We start from the raw sequence: 26,877 nt of genomic DNA, 5'->3' as shown, positions 1-26,877 counted from the left end.
GGATTATTTATCCAGAAGGTTTCTGTATCTATTTTCTATTGTAAGCTGTATAAAGAGTAACTGAGAATATTTCCGTGTTAGATAATCTGTGCAGAATACGTCTTTTTGCCAGACTACACCGTCTACAGTCTTGCTGATTATGAAAGAAGTGTACGTATACCAAAAGCTATACTCAAAGTACACCTGGAAGTTTTCCATCTCCTTTGATATGCTGATAGAGGTACCTGGCAGAGCTTGATAGCACTTGACTTTTAAGAAGTCATGTGATTAGGTACTTGCAAAAGAGATAAAAATCAGAAAGGAAGAATAATCCAACACTGACCGCCCGACTTGCTTTTACTTTAGAGTAAAACTAGGCTGTATTATAGATGCTGTGTAAGAGGAATTTTCTTAATATTTTTATGCTGCTGAACATAAGAGTGCTTTTTGCATCCATAATAAGCAGCTGTATAAAAATATCTCCCTAGAGGAAAAATTTATCCTCTTGGTAACCAAGCAGTAGCTCACGTTGGTGGTCTATCACCGCAGCCATGGCCCGATGTTTTAAAAGAGATGTTGTAAAGCTCTCTGAGGAGAATTTTTTTTCCCCCTTATGGTCAGAAACAGTCTGACCTGGCTGATTTGGGTTTGTACATTAACAGACTCCCAGAGCAAAGCCTCATCCTCATGGATGTCATCCCAGCTGCAGAGTGGTAGGTCAGAGGCTGCATGTGGAAACTATGCCTCCATTCTGCTGAGCTACCAGTTGTTGCATCATATTAAAAATAGACAGAAATGCATCAACATCAGAACATAAAAAAAATACCAATGAAACATGATGGGAACAAGTGCATACATGTAGCACTCCGAACAGAACTGTACTGATCCAGTACCATCCAGAGCTCCAATATCACAATAAATGTGGAGTCCCATTTCTAAAGCATTTACAATCTAAGTGAAGCTCAGAAACAGATGTGTGGATGGGAATCACAGGGTAACAAGACAGTATAAGGTAGAGAAAGAATTCCTTTAACATAATTGCCTCAGCATTGCAATTTTCCCTGGCATTGATTTTCTTTGTATTCGCTCTTTTTGGTGTTATTTTGCTTCCAAAAACAGCTTATGTTGCAAATCCAGCACCTTGCTGTCATCACTACAAGCAACTGGAAAGAAACAAATGTCAATTTCACAGTGTGGCAGTTGAAGTTACGGCTAGTCTGTAGGATCACTAAAGGAAGAAAAAGAAAAAAGATCTCTAAAGTAGCCCTTCATCACTAAAATATGGCAAATATTCAGTATTCAACTCTTCAGAAAGGCAAGGTGGTAATCTTGCCTTTCTGTATAAGGACACTGAGTGAGTGTGTGCTGCAGCCAGCCTGTCATTTGATGGAATGCCTTTTCTATTTTGTATTCCTACTAACAGTCCGCTAAGAGTCTCTTGGACCATTCTGGTCAGGGATAGTCCAACAGTCCAAGCCAGAAGAGTCACTGTAACAGATTTATCTCTTCAGGTCCTTTACCATCAATCAGAAGATGACACCGAAAGCTCACCAGGAACATCAGCAGAAACATCTGCATGAACAGCTTACTGTAAGGCCAAAGGACACGTGACAGCTCAGAAGCAAAGGCCATGAATAACGACAGGGGTGAGGCCCCTGGCACTGATGCCCACGGGTTGGCACTGGCATGTTCTGAGCCCTCACGATACTCCCCAGGCAGTGACTCAGCAAGCAGGGCTCAGCCAAGGTACAGAACAGCCCAGGGATTTTGGCTTTAACGTACAGTACACTTGGGGAGTGGAGGAGGAGCCCCTTTCCCTCCCTCTGCAAGCTCCTGAGTGGGGTTAAAAGATTCTTATGCAATCAGAACAGTGATAAAGAAAGTGAAATACAAGAAATGAGGTAGAGTGGTCATGGATAAGAGACAGACGCAAGTGTGCAATTGCTAGGTGGCATACAAAGGAGGAACAAAGTGAGAACAGCAAAAGGCATTCTGAGAAAAGAGGCACTCCGCTTCAACTTGTTCTGTTAAGGAAGGAAGTCCTTCCACTGGCCAAACAGCAGCTCCTAAAAACATCTTTCTTGAAACAAGGCGCTTTGGTCTCTATGGAAACAGCTCTGAGGGACAGCAAGGCCCAATGAAGGCCCAAGAGGAGGGCCCAGGGCAAGGCAATGCAGGAAGGGACTCCCAAGAGTTGCCATGAGCACATGCAAAGCATTGATTTGCCATGAAAATAAGGGAAAGAAAAAAGAGGAGCGTGCTTGCCCCAGAGAAAATCAGTTACTGAAAAGCATAAAGCTACTCACATTGCAAATGATGCATTTCTACTCCCCCAACCCACAGATTCAGATCAGATGGCAAAGTTCTCTGGTGTAGTCTGCTCCCAGAATCCCACCAGTAGGTTGCACAGATTAGGGATTACATCTGCTAGGATCAAGGAAAATGAAAACAAGCATCTCCACAAGCAGTACAGCTGTAGGCACCTACTGCTGGCCAGACCAAGCCAGGTCCAGTCACAGCACCAACACACTCCAGTCAGCCACTAAGAATCCACATCCTTGACTTTCTTTTCTTACTCCTGTACAGACCAATGACAGATTTCAGACACACCAGCAGGTCGGTGTGACAGGGAAAGGCTGGGAATACTGCAGACTACAGTGACAGGATGGGACACAGCTATCTCCAATAGCTTAGCTGTATGACTGTGGTTTGCACTGTGCTCTCATCCCAGTTTTCTCAAACAAAAGCATGTGCCTGTACAGTACTAAAAGCTTTCTGGCTGACAGCACTCTGTACAGACTAAGCATTATCATAAAAAATCTTTATGAGCAGAGATATGAGAGACTGCATTTATTTTGCTTCCTTCGGGGTTTCAGCTTCGAGCAATACTGATGGAAAGTTTACCACTGCTATTTTTATTCCTTCCTTACTCCACTGTGTACTCCACTGAAGGAATGCTGCTGCAGGGACTACAGAAGTGCCATACATCCCAACCCTGTCTGTTCTCAGCCAAAGCTGCAGGAGCTGTGCCAATCCTCCAAGGTGCTGGATACATATTTTCAATAGTGAGGCAAGTTCTCTTTTAAGAATTACTGAATCAGTGAAGTTAACCACACCTTTTACTTCCAGTTTTGAATTGTTATGGTATTTGCTGCCCCAATACCCTTTACCTAAACTGTAAAGCACACGGATCAGCATGGATACAGCAACAGCAGCGAATCAGCTATCAAGCAACTAAAATCCAGCTGCAGCATCTCTATCCCAACAGAGAACACCACAGAAGTGTTTTGAGTACACAAAACCCATTCATCATGCAGTTGAGGCCTACTGTACCACTGCTACAAAACTAAGGCAGCTACTGGTGATCAAGTTCTTCCTTACAACGGAGTATTCAAACAGAAATGGCCCAAACCCCAAGGTAATCAGCTCATGTGCTCTTTCAGTATGAAACTGTACCTCTCCCCTCTCAAGAGAAACACCACAAAGAAATGATTCAGTTTTAAAATATGGAGTGGGAACTTGCATACATCTGGAGTGATACAACTCTAACCATATTTCAAGGCAACGGTGACTTCTCAAGTAGTCTTATTAGAACAAGCACACAACTGTGAGCAAATAAAGTCTTCAGGCCTCAGTACAAGTCTGTTTCTTGCTCTTTACACAAATTCCTTCAATTCCCCTCAAATTCAGATTTTAAACATGCACGTACTTAGCAACATGGCCATTACAATCATTTCAAAGAACAAAGAAAACACCACAAATCACTGTTACAAGTGCATTATCTCTAACTTGAACAATTCAGATTGCTTGTCAGGAATCTCAAACAGGTTTTTTTTCCTGCAGAACCATTATAAACTTCCATAAGTGATGTGTTTACAGTTTCAGCCTCAATCAAATAAAAAACCCACTTGCTGACTGCATGACTTGAGCTTGAGATTAAATTGTAGGATCTTTATGTCAACAAAACAAAAGACAGTCAACAGGAGAGATGTGCTCAGTGAGTATTTTTGAAAGCAGTTATTTACATTATCAGGACAAAATACTGAATTTCACATCAGCAAATGCCACTGCAACATCTCAGTCAAAACATCACAGAATTCACAGTGGATTTCCAGCCCAAATGCCAACACTAAATTGAGAGCAGGGCATTAGATTAAAGGTTTTTGTATTAACCATAACATCAACTGGCAAATGAGAAAATCAGAATTATTTCACAACTCACGGGAATCCCTGGCATACAGTAAAGAGTTCCAGTTTTTCATTCAAGTTTCCTTGAATTCACACTAACACAGGTCTATAATTCTTCACTGCTTTCACAGCCACAATGGACACCGACACCGATTCATTCAATTAGGCAGCGACTTCCTTCTCTACCTCCTTCCTGCACAACTCTAAGTACAATGCGATTCAAGTTCAGGTGTAGCAGACTCATCGCTGAGTTCATGTTTTCATTGTAGCGGGAGCCAGAAACAATTTGCAGCATATTCTGGCTTATGAAACTGCAAGAAAGAGACAATTTGTGTTGGCATATATCCCAGCACGCTGTCACAGGAGCAGATGCGTAATTGCACAAATGTGTTCACACTCAAAATAATTTCAGTGTCTGCCAGAAAAATTTAATCAAGGAATATACTTCAATCTTATATCACTATTATTTTACTGCCTCTTCTGAGAGTCATTTGCTTACACTATGGAGAAAATCCAGCATTACACAGAGGCTAACACTGGAGTTAGTGAACAAACTAATGACACCTGAAAACACCCTCTTCAAGGTTATTTGAGAAGCTCAGTATTTGTAAATACCACAGTACAACAGGAGACTGTAGCACTAACCCAGTGATACAGCAGAGCTTCTCTTTTTTCTCTCACATAAATAAATGGATCAAGCAGAAGCAATGTGGTTTCCTCCAGGCACTTCTGCAGGACAACCAGCTGCACCGCAGTAACATACACCAAAGCTCTACAACTGCTTCTTGGTTACTGCTTTGTGATAACCAGCTATGTGTTATCAAATATTGAGAACTGTGGCCAAGGTTCAGCCAAGTCCTAGCACAGATATTGAATATCCTTGGCAAGCTCCACCAGCCACAACAAAACCAAGGCAGGCAATCTACACGCTGCTGAGTAGGGATTGCACAGCATGCCTGCCCTCAACAATTAAGGCAGGTGAAAAAAAAAAGGGTATTTCATGGTATTCCCTAGTATAAATTATAATAAAATAGCACTGTGTATTAATTAAATTACACTGAATTGTTTTCTACTACACCTCCACAGAGAAAAGCTTATAACCATAAAATTAGAGGCAAAGAATTTTACTTATTTTGAATCACTGAGTATTCCTAACAGCGCTACCTGAGCAGCCACAGGAGCCTCCCCAGCTCCCAGTTCACACGCCATCACTGCACTGCACAATGGCAGAAAAGTGACAGAACTGAAAAACTCCTCTTTCTGCAGAGATTTCTCCTCCCAGATTACTTCAAGCACGATGAAGGATGTGGAAATGAGCACCTGACACTGAAGTCAGGCGCATGGATATATGATAATTTCCACTTGTTAGGCAAAGAAAATGGCCTCTGCTAAACCAACAAAAGGTGGGAGATAAGAAAAAAAACAAATGAGCTTTTTGGAAAATATCATTCCTCAGGTGTCACATGCCACCCTTCCACCCTCTTCTCCCCCCAACAACACTAATTGCTCTAACAAACACTGTTACCTCCACCAACTAATCTTGCCTTACATCCCCCCATCCTTACAGCTGTAACAGCAAGAGCAGAAAATCAGCTTACACAGTACCAGTGCACAGCTTAATCCAGAGGCTGCCTCATTCCTTGTTGGGGTATAACTGGTTAAACTCAGTAGTGTACAGGGGAAAAAAAAAAAGAGAGCATTATGGCAGATCCCAAGTTCGACACAAGCCTATGTCATACTGTAAACACAGTACTTAGACATGCCAGATGTTCAGACAGAGATTATTCCTGGTTCACTCAGAGGGTTCTGGTTCTCAGCCAACATACCGTCTCTCCTTCCCAGCATCTCACGGCAGTGGAGGGTTCAGATAAGAACAGAAAGAGCATGGAGAGGAAAGAGAGCACATAAAAAGATTTTGAGAACTACGACGTGTTTATTCCATAGGAAAGAAGGTTTCAGAGATACATGACAGCAGGCTTTAAGTATGGAAGAAGCAGCTGCAGAGATGAAGATGGGACGCACTCTGGCTGGTTTGAACAGGACAAGATGGCAGGGCAAAAGCTGCAGCAAAGAGGCTTATATTAGGGTTTTTTTGTCCTATCATCTGAGAAAGTACTGCAACAGCCTATAGAGACAACAGAATTTCCATGATTTCACGTTTCCAAGAATGGTTCAAACCACCACCTATCATAAGTAGGTCACAGATAGCTAGTCCCATCTTGGGAATGGATGGTACTTTCTCACCTCCATTTCCTGTACTTAAGTGCTCAGAGGGGTTTCTGACTGGGGATAAGACCAGCATGTTTTCCTGTAAACAAGTAAAGATTTCTGTTTGACGTAAACTGAATAGATTTATAAAGCTCTATATGAGTAGCTTTAGGATATGAGCTGATCTATTATTTTTAAATAAATTCCTTAGAACATTAGCTCCTCTAAATAAAACAAACCTTTATTTCCCCATCCAAATACAATCTTAAATTACGTAGTGCCTGAAGATGCCAAGTTTTAACATGGAAAACATCTCGTTTTTTTCCAGATTCCCCAGTACAAGTGTGTTCCTTCTCTAATTTTGCCACCCGTAAGGTTGTAGAATTACATGCCACATGCAGCACTGTCACATGCTCACTTTACACCACGTTACCACCATCCTGCTGCCAGCCCAGCCATGCCACAGCCCATTACCTTGGCAGGCAGCAGGTCCACTCTGCAGCCCATCTGCCGCTAGCTATAAATCAGGCTCTTTCCTCACACTCATTTATAGCTCATGATCTTACAGCAGAGACCACTCAACAAACATAGACTGCATCCAGCCACTGTAATTCTTGGAGCATTCTTCCGGCAAAAACAAAAGAGAAACAAACAGAGGACAACAAAATAGCTGGTGATGCACCTCATCAGCTGGGAAAGACTTCTGCAAATCTGCATTCTGCAAGCAGTCCCTTCCAGTCTAGTTAAACTGAAGCTAAACGGGATACAGAAGGCAGATCGGGCAGAAAACATGCACTCCATGCTTGCTGGTTTATTTATTAAGGAGGTGCCAAGAAAGACCTCTTTTGTTTTCTCTTGCACTGAGAACTCAATTGTATTTATAGCATGACCCCCAGCCCCCCCCCAACATGGCTGAATGCTAAACTCTGGTGTTCTGTTTATGCTAGGCTGCCTGTTTGTCTACCACATGAACTAGCTATTATGTATAAAGGCCTGGCTTTGCTTCTGCAGAATGGAATCCTTTTTCTTTCCCTCCAGATAGCAACACAAGATACACAGAAATAAGTTTCCAGTAAACCTACTTTCACATTTAATCAGGCACTCAGGTCATGGGCATATTGGTGTGAGAGAACAACGTAACTCTGCCTTTATCATCATTCATTCTCTCATACTGAGATGAAGTCAGCAAGAAGGCCACCGAAAAATGAGCAGTGATGTGGCCAAGTCTGCTGCTGGAACTTGTATCTTAATCATTCCACTATTTCACAACAATGAATACTCAGTGTGCGCTCATACAATGAGAGGAAGGGGACACTTTCCTCAATTAGGCCCATGGGCTTTTCTTCAGTTTGTCTGCTGTTCAAGATGTTGGCTGCTCAAGCAAGCAGGACAGAACAGCAACACGGGAAGCCAGGAGCAAACTACTGTGATGTCAGGAGCACAACAGCATTGTCTTCTGCTTATGATGAAACTGTGATTTATTTTTAACAAGTATGATTACACACGTGCATCTTGTAGAACAAAAAGAGAAGCTGTATCTCCACACAGCAGGAAGGGGTACCCCCTACTGAACTTGGAGAAGAATCTAAGCCTGCTGTATCTGGTACAACTGCTAAAATACATTGTGAGAAATGTGAAAAAAATCAGTTTTGATGATTAATGGAACTTTCTGACCACGGTGCCCTGCAATTAAACATTTCAATCAACTTCTCACATGTACTCACTGCAAGAGAAGACAGAGAGACTAAACTCAGTTGATGCAGAAGTAATTGTAAACAATCCAGGCATTATCACCCTCTGGACGCTCAAACAGCCTATAACCAGCACAAGGATGTATTCCATTCTTCTGTTAACTTGCTCCCTAGTTAAAATTAAGAGGCACGCTTTGACACCTTAGCACTATTTGAGATCTTTATCACTGAAGCTTTTTGAGGCTTATTTCAGCTCACAGAATTGAATACAATCAAAACCCCAGTAAAGAGAAAGACAATCTAGTAACAATGGAAGTAAGAGTTAAACACACATCCGTTCAACTGTATTTGCTTCCTTGATTGACAACTTTAGAAATCAATTACAGCTCTGAAGCCAGCACCGTGTCACCAGGTTAAGGTTTTGAAGACAAGACACAATTCCCCACTCTTCAGTTTCTTGCTCCTCCCAGAGTGCTTTCTTACAGTAGCCTTGATTTACACATAGTCTAGTCACAAGATGCAATGGGATATTAAATGGCATATTAAAATGAATCTCTCACTTAAATTAGTTTAAAAACAGAGCATCGGAGTTGCTTTAAAAAAGTATTTTGCATTTAATTAAGTTGGTTTGTAGCAAACAAACATGCAAGACATAAGTATTAAGCTTTATTTATCAGACAGGAAACCTTTACTGGCCCCTAAGAACAATTTTTGTTGACCACACTATCAATAATTCACAAAAAACACAGTCAGCTACCTTCCATTATATACTCTTTACTGTAACCAGTGCACAAAATCTATATAGGCAGGCTCTGAGGTGCATTTAAATAACTTGATACAGCAGAGAAAGTTCTGTCACTTTCACAGAGAAGCTCCACAGCATCTTCTGGAATGAGGAATTTATTACCTGCACCCCTGGCTCCTCTCTCATCTTTATCCTGTTGTGGTACTTTTAATTCAGCCAAGCATGTCGTACTGTATGTACGCCATACAGAGCTAAGATATGTAAATGTTTAGAGCATTCTTAAAGAACATACTAAAGTTTGACAGCCCATAGCAAGAAGCCTGAGCTTCCACTCTAGATATTCTGCCCTCAAAAGCTGAAAAAAAAAAAAATAAATAAATGAGGTTCAATGCTTCCTAAAACTGTACTCTTCAAAGGGTTGTTATAGAACACCCCCTGTTGTAAGAACAGGAAAGATTTGACGACATCCGTGCATCTAAATGCAAAATCTTTCTACATAAAGATTTTAAGTAAACCAAGTTATGTGCCTACTAGTACAGAAAGTGTTCTTGGAAAAAAATAATAATCTGATTCTCTAAGAAACATTGAAAAAAAAAAAAAAGTGCAAATATTAGCACTGGTTATGCAGTCCCACCAGTGTTGTTCTTTCATAACTTCTTCTTACATTTCAACTGCTTCCAAACTTGAAAGCCCTGCCTGATTCCTGAGGCTGAGAACTCACAGTGAGCCAATGTGTGCTGGCTGGTCTTCCAGCCTATCCTGCAGCCCTCTCACCTCCTCTGGCTCCACGCTGGCAGAGGGGGTGAACACAGGTCTGAATGAAGCAAGCTCACAACTCTCTGTTCAGAAGCACTGTGTTATTCTTTTAGTACTCCCACCTGTCTGTTGGGGCACCTATGACATCTCAACTAAATCTCAAGCGCTGCTCTTATCCGGACTCCTCTTTGCAGGAGACACTGAATTAACTTTCTGGAGTATTTTCCTCACCTCTCCCTACTTGTAACATCATGCAACAGTTCAAGGCCATCCTGCTGCAACACTAATTGCCAAGAGCTGCATCTATTAAAGTCTTAAGCCTCTGACTCATGAGCTGGGATTACTTATCTGAGAAGTAGTGCAGTGGCTTCTGACCTGAGCTGCTGCTCTTCCACCCATTGCAGACATTTCTACCCTTCCACCACCTCAGCTGCTCTCAGAGGAGGGGAATAATTGCTGAAGCACACAATCCAGAACAGGGCAGGAAAACAAAAACAAAAGGGGGGAAAAAGAAAGAGTGGCACCAGTTAGTTTGACTGTGTCTGGCTCTTTTTTCTGAAAATACAGTTATCACTGCACAGGCATATAAGCTGACTGAGCATCCTGTCCTCATGCAGGGTCATGTATAGATTCTCTCCTAAATATATCCCTGATTAAGTTCCTTGTGTCTTAATTTAGACAATACAAACAAACAAGGCCCCTCTTTACCAGTCAGCACACAGCTCACCTGGTACAATTAGAAAGCAAACGAGTCAAAACAGGTGACAAAAACTTCACAGCAACACTTGGATTTAACTGAACGCTCTTAATTAGGTTTTTATCATCTCAAGGAAACAAGGCTAACCTTAAACGGCCATCAAACTGCAAATATCACCTAAAACTTCCAGGTTTGCATAGATAAACCATACATACACTAAATTTAAAAAGGCATCTCCAAAACTAGATCTCAAAACAGAAGTATATGTAAGCACTTCTAAAAGCAATTGTTAAGATGCCCCAGAAGAGTTAAACGGTGTGTTATGCTGGATTTAGCCCTTTGAGAGATCAATATTAGGAAAGCTACATGGGAGGAAGGCAAGGGGAGGGAAAAAAGCAGATCACTCATACTCTAGACCTACTCATGTCATAATCCCACTGCTGAATACAGAAGAAACTAACCAGCTTGTGAGTGTGCATGTGAGTGTTGTGTTGGCTTTTCAGTTTTCAATGATATGCTTCTATTTCATTTCAGACTACATTAAAACATACAGATGAAATATCTTGTAAGAGAGCATCATGTTTTCAGGTGATAAAAACAGAAGATCAACCCCATTAAGTGACCTGGTTTGCTGCAACTATTTGGTATAACTTACAAATTATCAAATACCTGGCGCTCATACAGTATTGTCCTTATGTCAAAGAAATTTGTAACTATATTCAGAAAACAAGTTGCTAAAGCTTTCCACCTTATCTCCATAATGCTGACAGCAGGGAACAAACAAGCCAAACAGCCTCAACAAACTGCAGGTGTTAGTATCTGAAATCCATTTAGAGCAGACGAAGTTAAAGCCATTTTCACACTGCTCTTCAAAGACCACTAGAAATCTGAATGCAGTCTCTCCCGCTGAGGACCAAAGCCAGAGTCTGAAGAGGATTACAGAGGGGGCTGGAATAGATAAGGAGTACACAGCCCTGAATGTGCTGCTTCTTCCCATCCCATCAGTGCTGCTCTGGTAGTGATTTGAGAGGCTCCAGCAGAAGCAGAAAGAAAGGGCCATGAGGGGTAGAAAGGGAGGACAGCGGAGATGTCCTGCTGTGAAAACAATTGGCGTCTATGAACAGTCCTACGAACCCCAAAAAGAACAGACTGCAGTAGGATGCAGCTGTCCCTGTTACATGAATATTTGATGGACAAACATTATATGAAGATGACTCAGCTGGCAGTAGCATTCCTTGTTCTCTTATATAGTTAGATTAATATGCTCATGCACTACAGAAGAGCAAACAAAGGTACTCAATAAGGCAAAGATTTCTCTCAGAAGTAAGCAGTACCTCAAATGAACATTTAGGGGATTAGTGCAAAAGCTAAGCCAAGAGGAGCCGTGGCCCTCGTATCCAGCAGACCACACATCCTGCCTCTTCAATCCTCAGGAAATATTTCATCTTTGTTGGAGTGACTCTGAAACCACTTCCACAGATATAAAGAAGAAAGGCAACGTTCTCTTTTGATTTGAAAATCAAAACATTTGACACTTCCTCTGCGCTGACATCTCTTGTGAATCCTCAACTGGATGCAATTCTACTTAGATAAATGACACCGTGACCTTTATTTCTCCTCACCCTCAGCTAAGTGGAGAAAACACATCAGTTTTGTAAGTGCTGCAAACACCGAGCTTTATTGCAGTGTGAATCTGTATGCACTTAAGCATCTGCTTTCAGAGTGAAGAATATTCACATCCTCACAGAGAAATACCACTCACTTGCTTTCTACCATCCATTTTCAGCTACATTTGTTAAATATTTTAACAGAAAACAAGAGTGATAACTGCCAAATGGAAGCAGAAAGTCACTTCATGAAAGCAATCTATCAGTAGAAAATATTTTTCCAATGTTTTTTCAGAAAGAAGAAAATCTGAGCATTCTTTATTTCTCATCATTTCTTGGCACTCTGACTTGAAAATCAGATTTATCAATTCTCTTCCGTTCTCTTCAGCTGTGGTGAGCAAAATCAGATCTCAGAGCAACCTGTGATGCCTTTACAAATAAATGGATTTTGAGCATTCATTTCATGCTGATGATAAAGACCAACCTTCTTATACTACCAAACAAGCAAAGATACCCAGACCCTCCTCTTAGTTTGACTACAAGTAGCTTTTACTCTGATCTTGAAAAGAAAAATGTACTGATACAAGGATCAAAAGGAAGAAAAAGCAGAAGGCCTCTTGTAATTTACATCACAGTACCACACAAATGGGAAGCTGCTTGCAGCTTCAGAGCATCCTCATGCTGTTCTGTTCTTATCACCCAAGGATGGGATCACCTGCCTCTACCAGAATTAAAGACTTGCTGCTACACAGAATCTATGCATTATAAAGTAACACAAATTTTAATGCTGGTGTAGCACTTAAATTTTCTCTTCTGCACATTCCTTTAATGAACTTTCAGCACATTCAGTGTTCAGGTCTCTCTAGCAGTCAATATAAAGCTGATTAAAGAAATAGACAGCAATCACCAGGATTAACAGCACCAGATGTTCTAAGACAGCAGACCACAGATAACTAGTTCGGAGCTTAAAATCAAATTTCCTAGCCAAAGCCTTCATCCTCACAAATACAGAGCTAAAATCCCTCCCCTCCCTTTTTCCCCAGTAACTACTGCTTGGAATTCTGAACCACTGAGCACAGAGTCAGCGATTCTCCCATGTGTTTGGTAGCAGTGATGAAACCTGCACTGTGCTCTCCAGGAATGAAAGCAGAGCACAAAATCATTCATTTATTACACAGACAGATGCCTGCATTGAATTACATGAAAAACAAAACATAAAACAAAACAAACAAACAAAAAAAACCATAAGCCACTAAATTTTATCTATTTTAAAGTAGCAAATATTAATCCAGGAAATGGAATCAGTATTTCAGTATGTTTAGAAAAGTATTCCTTTTTTCCCCTAACTTTTCTAAACTCACCGGCAAACACAGTGCTGAAACCAGGTCACATACTTCAGTTTAGCCAGCTCTTATTTGGCATCATTTGAGCTTCTGTGGAGTAAAAGGCATTTCGTCTACACCAAGCAAAACCAGAGGTTTTAATGGTCAAACAGCATGCCTGTTGTGTGCTTTGTTTTCCTCACCAGTGCTTCATCTACTTAACAGGGCCAATTGCTTTTGTAATCTTTTAGGCAAAGACTTCTCGAGGGAAAAGGTTGAGGAACAGGAAAAGGATGTTGGCAGTTATCAGACAGCCACTCCAAAGTAGCAGTGGGGATCAAGGACATCTGTCAGTGCAATCACTTAAGTGCATTACTCCAGCTGATGCTAAAGGTAGATACTGATCTGCAGGTGTAGCTTAGAAATCAAAAGAGGCAAAAAGAAGGAGCTTCTGTGTCCTATTTACCTCCAAATCTGTGATGCAATTCTGGTAAACCAAACAGGTCCCCTACTTATTTGCAGAATCACTCAAGAACAACTGGTTCTGCAGGAAGAAATGCCAGCAGTTCCAGTTTATGCCACGCCAGCACTTAAGTGCCTACCAATAAACAAGCATAGCATGAAGGAGCCTCGTGCTGATGGAGTTTCTATTTTTGAAAGAACAGATAATAGTGTTGTGTTTGGAAGAGCTGGTGTATTGATGTCTACTTTAGCCATATAGAGATTTGGTCAGTAACATTTGGACAGTGCTGGTTTTCTGGAGTTCACCATTTCATCACAGGGGCACCTCATTTACAAGCTGCTGCTTTGTTTCCTGCCAACACACACTTTTCATATTTAGTTATTTAGAAAGGAACGGTTTTTCCCTCCTTCGTGGTACCACAAAGCTCTCAAGACAGAGGCAAAACAGAAATACGGAATGAGAATTTTAAAATAATATTTAAAGAGAAAATTGGATCAGACAACATTAATCAGCTTTATAGTGAAAGGCAGAAGACAGCTCACATTAGAGCATTGCACAGAAGCACTGGGAGCAGTGGAAGGAAGAGACATAAGCTTTAAGTGACAAATGATGCTTTTTGAATCAAGTCCCTCTCCCCTTCAAAATCCCAGTAACAGTGAGCTAAGTTAAAACTAACACTGCTCCCTTTTTTCCCCAAATTAACACTTTAGAATTAAATAGAAAACAGAAAATTGCTATGAATGTCCAGCCAAAGAGACTAATTATTGTAATCAAAGATTATTATCTTTGCTTCAGATTTCCCAGTTCTGTAATGCAACAAGTTTCAGACTGCATCCAGACAAGAAACATCCAAGATCCTCGGGTTTAACACCCTTCATTACGGTCATTATTAAACTGGATTTTTGGATGGGAAGGGTAATTTCCTGAAATAATTGGAAGATGCCAGTTCTTATTTGTATAAACAGCATCTGTTCAGTGTCCTACACAAAGTGAGTACAGATCTCAGATGAGCTCTGACAGAAGGGCATGCAATTTGGAAGGGTGGTTCATTTGGCACCAGCTTGCTCCATCTCAGCAGAATTATAAAAGGCTAGAGAAGAATTCAATAGACCAGGGAGGCCTTGCAACCTCTCACCCTTCACAAATTTGGGTCAATACTGAGGATTTATGACATTCTTACCTTTTACACTTAAAATTCAGGCTGAATTTAAATCATATGACAGTACATTCTTAACTACTAGCATCTCTGTTCTTTGTTAAAGCAAATATAAATCAAAATGATTTAGTTATTTGAAAGCCAACTACATTTATGCCTGTATTCCTTCACAGGTAACAGTTTGAGAGCTGTCAGCTATCCAGCAGGAGTTAGAACCTTTTAGGCATACTGCTCAGGCTCCAGGTGGAACACCACTTGTACCTCCAACTGCTGCACTGAGTCCTGAAAGGGTGGTTCTTGCACCAAACAGATGCCTGCAACCTATGGTGTAATCATTAACTGGGATGAGGCAAAGGTTACATGCTCAGAAACTAGTAGCCATAAAAACAGTACAACTGTAGTTGAAACACGCCCCCTCCTCCTCCAACTTGTTACTTTTACAGCTGGTAAAGTTTGATAAGATGGTCATATCCAGGCAGAAACACTATAGTTTTCTGTAGCATTAGTAAGATACACTGAAGCTACAATGCAACAGGAAAATATAAAAGCTTCTATGGTAGGGATCAATGAAAAAGAATATTAGGAAGAGCAGGCACAATGCAAGTCCATTTGCAAGTTCAGGTCCATCCCAGACTTAATGAAGCTGAAGTCAGTCTGGCTTTTGGCCAACTGCCTCAAGGTAGTGAATTGACCAGGAAAACACCTCCAAAATAAATACTAAGCTGAATTACCTTCTTAAAGTGAACAACAAAAAAGCACTACACCCACCAGGACATTGACACACCTCTGTGAGAAATGAAGCTATAAGAAACAAACAGCACGTTGGAGAAAAGTTTTCTAAGTTTGGCCCTAGAGGACACACCACAAAACCAGGACCATTTGCTTGAAAGACATCCCTTTCCCCAGGCTGTTAGATGCTCATCCTACCCAAATTCATCACGTGTTGGTGAAGACTCCACAGAGACAGAGCAAAGATAAAGATCTGTACGTTTGAAAAGGCAAATTAACTACTAAAGTATTCCTTTGACGTGTAGACAGATTGTATACGCCACAAGTGAAAAATCCTCAACAGTTTAGCCCTGTATTACTATTGGCTCTTAAAATAAATTGCAAGTCTTATTATAAGCAAAATAAAATACAATGAAATAGTTTAGACAAATGACCTTCCCCAAGGCAGATCCTCTAATTTTAATTTGCTACAAATAAGCCTTAAAAATCATGGAATAATAATGGCATAATCTGAACTGTATCTCGGTTTCTCTCACACTAGAAAGAACATGCAGCCATTCTTGCTGCTTTGTTGCTACCGACCACTATTTTTCAAGTTCTCCTAGCATATCCAAAGCAACGCTAACAAGTCAGCAGCAAAGAATGCCCAGAAAGATCTTACAACCGAAGCAAACCCTTTTCTAAACAACCTGCTTGTTGAGAGAGAAACATTTCAAACCATATTACTCAAAGCACGCTCTCCTGAGAAACACGTTGAAGTCCTTCACTGAATGTTTAGACTTCTCAGGCCCCATTATTCATTACCACATGTGTCTATTTGCTGTACGTGCAAAGAAGGAAACATGCCATGTTACATAGTCAAATCTAACTGTTCTAACACACCAAGATCTTGAGAAATTTGGCTGTGTCCTATACAAGAGTAATGTTAAATTAGTTTGTGGGAGCTGCTGGCTGACACGGCATGCCTTGAGAAGGGCTGTGTGCCAGACACCCATATATCCAGCTTGTTCCCGCAGCACGCCTTGGCTGATAAACAGGGCTCACAAGAGTCAAAGTTTTAAAGTAACATTTCCATACAGAAGCAGGAATTACAAATTAGAATTGGGAACGTATCTTCCTTTTAGGTACATACCCAAAACTAACACAACAACTAATTTCTAATTAGTGGCTAAAAAAGGAATTTCATCTTGAAAGATGTGCCTAGAATTTCTAAAGACCGCCAATAAATAATGTTACTTCCAAACAAGCGCAAATGAAGTTTTTCTAAGAAATCTGCCACATGAAAACCACAGCTACAGTAGTCGGAGATGACGTCTAATTTAAGTGCTTCCCTCTACACTTTGAGGCAAACTCAAAACCTCTTCTTTCACGTCATCATTTTTCAAGAACCCACACGGAATTTCCCTTCTGTCACTGTGATGCTGTAGACTTATTTCAGTACTGTAAGGATTTCCCCAAAGACACGCAAGTGCTCCTCAGGACACGTGGAACCAAGGGAAGGAAGATAGATGGGAAGGAGCAGGATCCTACTGTGTGGCACAGCGTTGGGCTACGTGTGATTTGGTCGCACTTCCATTGCTCACACAATCCGCACTAGGAGGAAAAACAAAAGGCCTCCCACACCCAACAAAACAAGCAGTTTGACAGCAGCAATGAAATTCCACCTCATCATCAGGTGTCAGGCTAAGCACACAGGACTGGGGTATGCAGTTCATCCAAGAACTGAAAAGCAAGCTAGCCAGCTTATTCACAATAGCAGTCTCTACTGACCTCAATTACATGCTGATTTTTCTAGAGGCATGAGGTGTATGAGCCTAATGTGTTTTAGCCCACACCAAACCTCAGTTTGAGCTACACAAAATAATCCTTAGTTGTTTCCGCATCAGGTCAGTATAAGCAGTCAACGCAGGCTTAAATTAACACAAAGAAGCAATCAAGAGCTACTAGAGCTCTTGTGCCTTCCTGAGATTCAAGAAAATGCAGTGAGAGCCTCACCTCACACATGGATAAGTATTTTAATTTCTCCAAAGCGCAGTGGCAACTGAAATGATCTGAAGCTAATCACCAGAGAAGGAATTCTGCCCTTTTTAGGTGCTAATTAGCAAAGCAACCCCAGAATTCATGCAAGCATGCTGGTTTCAACGTATCTGTAAGTTATTTTATGACTCATCTCAACTGCTTCCAACACAGTCTTGTAATTGATTTATTTTTGAGAAGGAGGGCAGAAGGGGCTGTCACTTGTTCATTAAATGTATTGCTGGCTTTGAAGAAAAAGCAGCAACGTTACTTGTCCGTTTAATTAGTGCAACATCATTTTGAGACTGTTGTCTTCAAGTCAATACAGAGTGCAACTGCAGAATCAGTTTCCTGGTATTTTTCTCAAAAGCATACTTGGGACAGGATTTAAATGTAAAAGTTACTATAATCACATTGCCTTTCTCCACCATACAAGCCTCATCTTAAAACCAAAGCAGCAATTCAGACATATGCTCCATCAGCGAGGCTCCAAAAGGCTAATTGCTTGGCACTCCCTTTGTACTAGCACATCTCTGCATGAGGAAGAGGCACAGAACCAAAAAACTGAAAACCAAAGAACCCACCTGCTTTCTTCATTTCATAGAGAAATATAAATAACTCCTTGCTCAGGAAGTGCGAGTTTTTCCTCACAAAACCAGCTGCTGGAGAACAGCTCACTTCTGTAGCTTATTACTCTAACTACATTCCCAGGTATCCACAATCCATGGACAATCCTAGTTAGTCCTGCTAACTATTTATCCACAAGCAATGAGGTACCATAAACTTAGCCCAGTGCCTGGAAACAAACACCACAAAATAAGTCGGTACCAAAGGACAGAGGCTGCATTTTGGAGGGATCTGTTGTTGCCCCTACATCCTTTATGTTCAACGCCCTGGTGATGCTGAGGGCCAGACCCACAACCCTCCCACAGTGGAGTTACCCAACATCCTCACTTCAACGGCTGCCTTTCAGACTGTCCACACTCAGGATGACAAATATCATCACCCAAAGGTTCTTCGACAGCTTCGTTTCCTTCCCAAGTAACACCGGTCGCAAAATAATCTTGACAGTGAAAAAATAAATCCCATTTTCTTTAAAACAAGCTTTGATCATACGCTCCCGACAGAAGTAGGAAAATATTTAACAGAAGTACTTTCTTTTACAGCAGTGACTAATTCATGTAACACAACACCAGAGCTCAACAAACAGTTGGAGTGACTTTGAACATCAGAGCACCTGTTTTAAACAGTTGTCGGTATTTGTCCCTGGGATGCTAATCATCTGAATTAATCTCTGCTCATCACAGACATTACAGCAGACTATTCTGTCTGCTTCTATTTTTAAGACAAGTTCTATGCAGTTTTTCTTGAAGTACCAACCACAGTAGGTAGAATAGATTAAGCCTTAAAAAATAGCCCTGTTAAAAATTAGGAAGCACACATTAAGTCATCCGTTGTGGACACCTTATCTACATCATTTAAAAGCTAGGAGCGGGAAAAAGCCTACCATGGTCAATGACAGAAAAGGCCAAAATCTAAACCAATGGCCATATCTATGAGACTCTGTCACCAGCAGGTCAAGGAGCCACACGCACACACATTGCCTACTGCAGATCAGAGAACACCTGAGCATTTGTAGCCAGAGACAACAGCAGTGAGAGGCAACACAAGGTACCCAGATTAATGCAGTCTGTCCACTGACCTTCACCCTCCATCATCTACAACTCAGCGGCCATTTCAGCCTGCCTACCAAGTGACACACCATGAACAAGGAAGTGGGATGGAACCCTGTTACTTCTCAGTGTTCACAATGTCTCAGCCAAGCACAACCCTTGACCGCCTCAAGACTTACATTGCTAACCTTAGACCAAAACCTCTGCCTTCACCGAACCAGGACACTTTTGTTTCTAACCAGAGGAATACGCACTTAAAGTAGCAGACACCCGCAGCCTACAGTCAATGCTAAGCTGAACAACAATGCAATTTGGGTTTCCTGATTAATCAAAGTGTCGTTGTACTGCAAATTACACGCATCCATTTACAATTTCAGTGCTTAATCTATTTATAGAAGTAGTAAATAAATCTCAGCTATTTAGCAATCTGCACCAGTACGTTTCTCATAAATTGGGCATACATCCCTTCAGTGCTGGGAAGGCGATTAAAGAAAATAGATGGAAGAAAGATGCAAAAATCCTCTGGGAAAAGTTATGCTTAAACTAATAGAAGTTAATATACTACATCCTGATTGTGTTTCTATAACAGCATATAGGCTGAGAAATTTTATTCCTAGTATAAACTGTGTTGTGAAGGTGCTGAATGCTTCACATCTGCCTCTCTGTAATAAATTATGACTCCTGTCCTCCCAAATCCACCCAAAGTGCATATTACAAATTCTTCAATTGAATACTTCTGGAAGCACCGAGTGGAAAGAAAGAAATAAGGCTCAGTCTTTAAAAGGGGTTTCAAGGGTCTACACAGAATAAAAACCCATTAGGTTGAACCTGAGTGCTCAATCCAGGGAAGTGAAACAAGGTCACACAGAGCAAGACAGTGCGAATGAGAGAAGATTCTGGTACAAAGAAAATTAAAGCAGAAAGTAACTGATTTGGTAAATCAAGGGGGGAAAATGAAGCAAACGCAGACTGACTAAATGGACACAACCTCTGAAGTTATCCACCAGTTCCTGCCAAGGAAACAGCAATAAGAAGTGACAGATAATCAGCATAGGAAATAATAAAATATTCATATAATGAATGTATTGGGTTTTTTTTAAACAAGTTTTAAATATTCTAAGCTAACTGCCATCCATTTATCAAAAGCCCTTGCATTCCACTGCATCATTTTACAATCCAATTCCCTTCATTGTGACAGAAGATAGATTTCGATTGCCTAGTTAAAAATGGAAGTGAACCAATGGACTGAAAGACAGACTCAAGTGTATCTGTTCTGAGAATGAAGTACTCAAATGATACATTCAAATCTATCCTGTATCAAAAGCTAGTATTCCACTTGTTAATCAAATGGAAATTTATCTAAACCCAGACAAGTTACTTGATATTGGAACTAGAAGCACCAATGCCACACAGTTAAACATCTCAAGGAACAACTACAATAAGCCATTCGTAGGGGATACAATTATATGCCAAAATCTTACATAGGCTGGAAGTCAGTTAGCACTCAAAAACTAAAACTCATCTGATTAACAGGAAGGAAATAATTTACCCTTTACAGTGGCTAACAGAAAGGCGAGTAGTTGACACCAATTCTCCAGAAACAGAATTGATAACAGAATGGAAAGGAAACCTCAACCATGTTATTTTTCACCTAGTGTTTTAAAATCATTTGTTACATAAGGTTTCATACCCAGCTGTGTATGTGATAGAAAGATCTTCATTTCAATTCCTTTACAAAATACAGCCAATATCTGCAGGCATGTCTGTATCCACAGACAGTTCACCATCATTCCTAGAACTTGGCAGCCATCTGTTTTGTTCAGGTGTAGTGCAAGTTCCTGTCCAACTGGGAGCATCTTTCAAAGCACACTGATAAGTTAATATTTAATAAGTATCAGTTGTACTTTACAGGCACAATTAAAAAGAAAAAAAAAGAAGACACTCAACACTTCCAACATTTAATGATCCCCTTCTGCTGCCAGATGCAATGTCTGGTGGATTCAGCAACAGCTTCCCACAGAACTTCGCACAGATGACTAAGTGCTTTCTATAGCTAGCGAACCCCTCCTATTTTAAGGTTCCACTTTTAACTACGCATTACAGTTCACTACCACATGACTACAGGCCAAACGCTAGGAATTTGCATGGAGAATGAAACCCCACGCAAGCTTGGAAGCTACCAATGATCTGCTGGAACAGGAACAGCATCGTACGACATTTCACCTCAGAAGACAGACTTGTATTTTTACACCAGAACATTTTACTTAACAATAAGCTGACTGGACGTATTAAACAGAGCTACAAAAAATGGTCAGTCCTTTAAAGCTCACAACACTACTGCTTAGAGAACTCCTGAGCAGGAAGATCATGGCTTCTTCCTAACAACTATCAAGGTCATCAGAGAGGACAATCTAAGAAACAAACAAAACGAATGAGGTCTACATTTTAGAGTAACCAATTCCTTCACTGAATCTTACAATACTGTAATATTCTCTTTGGCTCCCAAAGATTTAATGATGGTAACACAGCTGCTCTAGTAGCACTCCCAATGTAGCTCTAAGATCTGAGACTGACAAACACAGCAATGTAAGAGTCTGCAAAATTCAACTCCCCAATTTACAAAATGAACATAACCTCAATCTTGTCGAAACCACAAAAAGGACTCAAATGTGAAATTATAAACTTCCTTCAGACACACTTCAGTAGTAGGAGCCAATCCTCTCACAGCAAAACCAGGCACACGTTGGCATCACCTCCTAGGTCAGGCTTCTCAATAGACCTGAGTGAAGGACTGCTTTGTTTCTGCATCTGCACTGGTCTTAAACACATGCCACATGCCTGAGCACTTCCAAGCAGATGTGAAAGCACATTTCCAGAGCTAGGAAAGGTTTTCTTGAAAAAGTACCAACTAAATAGCGAGATGAAGAAAAAACACTGGTACTGAAGGACAAGCATTAATCAGGCCTAGATTATTCAAAGCACTTTTCTTAAAGCTTATTTACATCACCTACATGCAATATAGTGACAATTAGTCATCTATTCTGCGCAAAGTTATCAAATTATTTCTTTACATAAAGCCATATTATTTACATTCAAGCAACATCTGCTTTTGTTTGGTTTTAATTTTTAAGAGCATTGAACAAATGAACCCAGAGTCTGTCGCCCACCACACAGACAGAACTCTTGCTATGAGACAGTAACTTTCCCCCGTGATCTTAAACTGACTTGGGCTGGCCAATGTCAGAAGCCAGCTGGACTCTACAACTGACCAATCCCCAGATCCTTGAAAAGCCAATTATCTAAATTGGTAACAACTCCCGTCACTATTTTTGAAGCTGGCACATATCCCTAAAACAGACATTACTCCATGTAAGCCAAGTTCAACTACGCAGCCACAGAGCCAAGGAAAGAAGACATCCTTCGCTCTTTTTTCTTGCCCTAATGCAACAACTTAAACTTTCTCAGGCTCTGCTTCCATTCTTTAAGAACAACTTATGCAACAGCAGGTCTCTGTAGACAGAAGCCCAGGAATGCCACGCAAACACACCAAGGAATTCAGTAAAACAGCACTGTTCTGGATTTCCCAAAAGACACGGGCCCCATGCTACTACTCACCACACTGCCTTGCCAGTCTTCTCATTACTGCTACATCCCTTTAGATGCCACCTCCTTTGGCCTCTCCACCTGGCAGAATCCCCAGCTCTCACCTGTCAACATTTTTTCCTTCCACCTCACTGCCCTACCCAACTTTAATAGCAGTTTGGTTGCCAAAAGAGAAAGACACGTACGTCACTTGAGCTAGTGCAAAATGCCAGACACATTGCAGAGTGACAGCAGTTTCCTGGTAAGCACCAGGCCAGGCCACTGCCAAATTCAAAGCCTAGGCTCAGGAGGTTTACTTCTAAGCATAATAAATGTTGGGAAACATTTACACCAATGGAAATCTCAAACAAAAGGTTGTTTTTTTTTTGCATCTGGCAAGCTCAATCCGCAATCAGGGCAGTACCTCCTGCTTAGCACAGAGATTTATAATGATACAGCAATGGCTACCACATAATGCGTCTGCATAAATCCCTAAATCTAGAAAAAGCCCATGAACGAAGGCTTGGGCATCCTTCAAACAAAAAAGCTATCTAGCAAATCACCCTAACTGCTGGTGGAACATCCGCTGACACCATCAAGGTAACTCAAAACACCTACAGACCCTTCCCTCTGCCTCGCAGTGGGTTGGTTAACTGTGCAGACACTGTACTTCTTAGGATTAAACAGACATCGAAGCACCTCACACCCAATGTTTACCTTGTCCTGAGGGCCTGCCAGGCAGCATCAATGTCTGCATACAGGTTTTTCTCGGAGGGCTTGCCGGTGCTCACCCCATAGCCGGAGTAGTCGTAAGAGAAGACGTTGCAGTTGATGCGGGAACCAAGGCCAATGTAGAAGCTGCACATCTGGCCCAGGTCCACAGCATTACCGTGCGAGAAGAGCAGCGTGTACCGGCCGGTGGGCGCACAGCGCACAAACATGCAGCCCAGCCTGTTATCTCGAGCCGTGCGGGAGAAGAACACTTCCACGGCGTCCAGTTCCCGCTGCGAGTACTGCCAGTCCGCCCTCTCGCTCAGGTGCAGGCTGCAGGTGCCCGATCCCGTAGGGGTGGCAGCCCCAGAGGCCGCCCCAGCCTCCTGCTGCTGCTCGGGGGGCAGCACGGTGTAGGTGGGCTCCGGGGGCAGGAAGGCCAGCTTGGCAGCGATGCGGCTGGGACATGGCGGGCAGCAGAACAGCCAGCACAGCTCGCCCAGAGAGAAACCGTTCATTCTGGGGCCTTGTTCTGGCATCAGAGACGCCGGCGAGAAGCTAACCTGCGTTGGGATGGAGACGAAGCGGCCGACCCGCTGCCCTCCCGCAACGCCTTTGAGGAACTACAGATCACCAAGAGCAGCGCAGCTTTCAAACGAGCTGATAAACACAAAATCGCACCCGGCAGAAGTACAACCAGCCCCTCAACCCTAACCCTAAACAAACACCGCTGGCCCTACGGGGGATGCAGCCCCCAGCCCGGCCCCTGGATACAGAGGGCAGATCGCAGCACGCACCCACCTCCCGCACGGCCCGCAGTCCCCCCCCCCTCTCACAGCTCCCTCACAGCCCCCTCACGGCCCCGCGCGGTTCCGGCCCTTCGCGGCTCCGCCCCGGCCCCGCAGACAGCGAGCGGCCCTCAGCAGCCCCCGAGCGGCAGAGTCGGGAGAAAGAGGAGGGTCCGGCAGAAAGAAGGGGACGCCAAGGTCGAGGCTCAGCCGCGCGTCGCCGCGCTCAGGGCCATGCCGGCCGCGGCGCACAGGCAGGAGCAGGCAGCGGCCATGTCCCGGCGCTCTCCCCTCGTCGCCGCCGCACCGCTTCCGGGTTACGGGCGCGGGGCCGCAGGTGCCGGCGGGGACGAGGCGGGGGCCCGGCCCTGCCCACGCTGCGCCGCCCGCCGCGGCTCGCGGCTGCCCCCTAGGCCTGAGCCGGGCGGCCCGACAGGTGCGCGGAGAGGGGCGGGGCGGAACGGGTGAGGAGGTGAGAGGAAGCCCGTAGACGCAGCCGGGGCGCGACCGCCCACGCGGGGAGCGCAGAGCCTGGCCCTTTAAGAAAGCCCCCCGCTGCGGCCTGGGTCACGTGCAGAGGGAAGGGGGGACGCCCCCTCCCCCCTCCGTGGCCGCCCACCGCTCGCGCATGCGCGGCAGTGCCGGGGGGCGGCTGGGCATCGGGGCCGGTTCGGGGCCTTGTGAGGAGGTTACCGAGCGCTCCGAGTCGGGGCATCCCGAGGAAAAGGCCGGTTGCAGCTGAGGCCGCGTTGCTCCCTCGCAGCCCCGCGTGGCTCTGGTCACGCCGGGCCGTTTGGGATGAGGGCATCCCCGTGGCTTGGAGCCCCGCTCCTAGCGAACTGCTGGTGTGAAAACGTGAATAAAACTGGTCGTTGGCTGGTAGCACCCGGAGCGCTGCTGTCTGGTGTGGTGCGTGCTCTGTGTCCCAGGCTGCACTGCTGGGGAGACCCACGTATCCGTTACATGACCTATAGGCAGCCCAAAGAGCTGGAAACCCACGCAGCTTAGTCTGTTATTCACATACATCCAACCACCACCCTGCCTTGATACCCATCACCTGCATCTGCACCTTCCTGGTGCTCTATTAATACATCATTCACTGACTTGAGGAACAAAGCATCAAAAACTCAGCCATGGCGTTGAGCTGAGGTCATTTAGTTGGTGACAAACCTGAGACTAACTTTCCTCGCATTAACATTTGCTGAGTGTGAGTGAGTTTTTTTCAGAGAATCACAGAAGAGTCAGTCATGCGTCATCATCCTTTGTCTTTGGCACGTAGAAAGTAAGGCCGACCCCCACTCACATCAATCTTTAGTTTTACTAACAATGGGGATTTCGAAAATGCTAAGTTCAGTCAGTCATAATTGTGGCTGTGGTGATCGCTGAGGGAGAAACTGACAGCTGAGTGTCTCCAACGGCTTGAAAGCATGGCCTCTGGTGCAGACAGGTTTCCTCCAGAGGACAGAGAACAGCCATTTGTTACCTGAGTCCCAGGCACGTCCTGCTGGGAGCTGGAGAGGCCTCTTGGGTCTGGCTGAGCACTGAAGCACATCCTACCGAGTGATGCTGTGCTCTGGGTGCTTTCGAATGGCAGAATCTGAGCCCATACAGAACAATCAGCTGATGAAACTGAAACTGATTCCTTCGAAGAATGAGACGGAACAATCTGGGTAAAGAAAATGCAGAACAGATAAATGAGGAACACTGTGAATTTTCTGGGGGATCACAAGCAGCTTCAAGCTTTATCTACGCTGTTATAAGGGGCACTATTAATATTCTGCTGGAAGACTGGTGCAACCCTGAGAAAGCCCTGGGTATGCCCTGGGAAGTCATTTGGCTGGAGAGATCTGAGAAAAGCTTGTCCCTCTCACTGCACACATGCTGAAACCAAGATAAGAGCTGGAATTTGGTCATGTACCACCTACTGAAAGTAACATTTCTCAGAACCCTCTCAAAGGGAGTATGACTCGCCTGGAGCCAGACGGCAAGGGCTGTTATATCATAAGGAGATTGCTGCTCCAAAGTAGACAATTAAAAGGACAGTGTTTCCCATGCTCCACCCCGCTCCTTCCTTAGGTCATGTTTTTAATAGTGAGATTAAAGTGTCATCTTGGACTCCAAGGGGAAGTGTCAAGAAATTTGCTCCTCAAGTGAACTAGGCTGTGCAAAACTCATTGGAGTTTTTCATTGTTCTCCTAATACACTCTCTGTAGTTTACATTAATCTCAGTCCATCTCTCATGCAATCAAACAGTTCCTGCACCGTGGGTGCTTTCTCAAGAATGATAACATTTGCCAAAGTCTCGGAGATTAAAATGAAGAAAGGAGCAAGAGGGAGTGACTCAAAAGGAAGTTTTGCTGCATGAGGATGGAGAAGTAAGTAAAGGGAGTTCCTGCACAGCTCTGAAAATGCTACCAACACGTTTGTGGTTTGAGAAAGTAAAGTAATCAAGACTTAAAATTAGCACGTATTCAGAGTATAACTGTTACCCTGAGATGTCAAAAGGGACCTGCAATGCACATGTGCTTAAAAGAGCACAAATGAAGAGGATTTGTGTCTGTCTGTT

At 43.0% G+C, this 26,877-nt stretch overlaps 1 protein-coding gene across 1 annotated transcript in view; it reads right to left on the bottom strand.

Moving 5' to 3' along the window:
* The window catches only part of ABHD17C (abhydrolase domain containing 17C, depalmitoylase), a 29,665-nt gene extending 5,313 nt beyond the window's left edge, over nt 1-24,352 (bottom strand). The window contains exon 1 of the mRNA XM_072345979.1: nt 23,530-24,352. Coding sequence (XP_072202080.1) covers nt 23,530-24,062 — 533 coding nt within the window. The 5' untranslated portion in view covers nt 24,063-24,352. The remainder of the gene's footprint in view (nt 1-23,529) is intronic.
* Nucleotides 24,353-26,877: the final 2,525 nt, after the last annotated feature.

This window comes from Excalfactoria chinensis, chromosome 10, assembly GCF_039878825.1.
Source record: "Excalfactoria chinensis isolate bCotChi1 chromosome 10, bCotChi1.hap2, whole genome shotgun sequence".
NCBI classification, from domain to species: domain Eukaryota; kingdom Metazoa; phylum Chordata; class Aves; order Galliformes; family Phasianidae; genus Excalfactoria; species Excalfactoria chinensis.
Note: the sequence above shows the minus strand (reverse complement) of the source record. Positions and strands in the feature narration are given on the sequence as shown.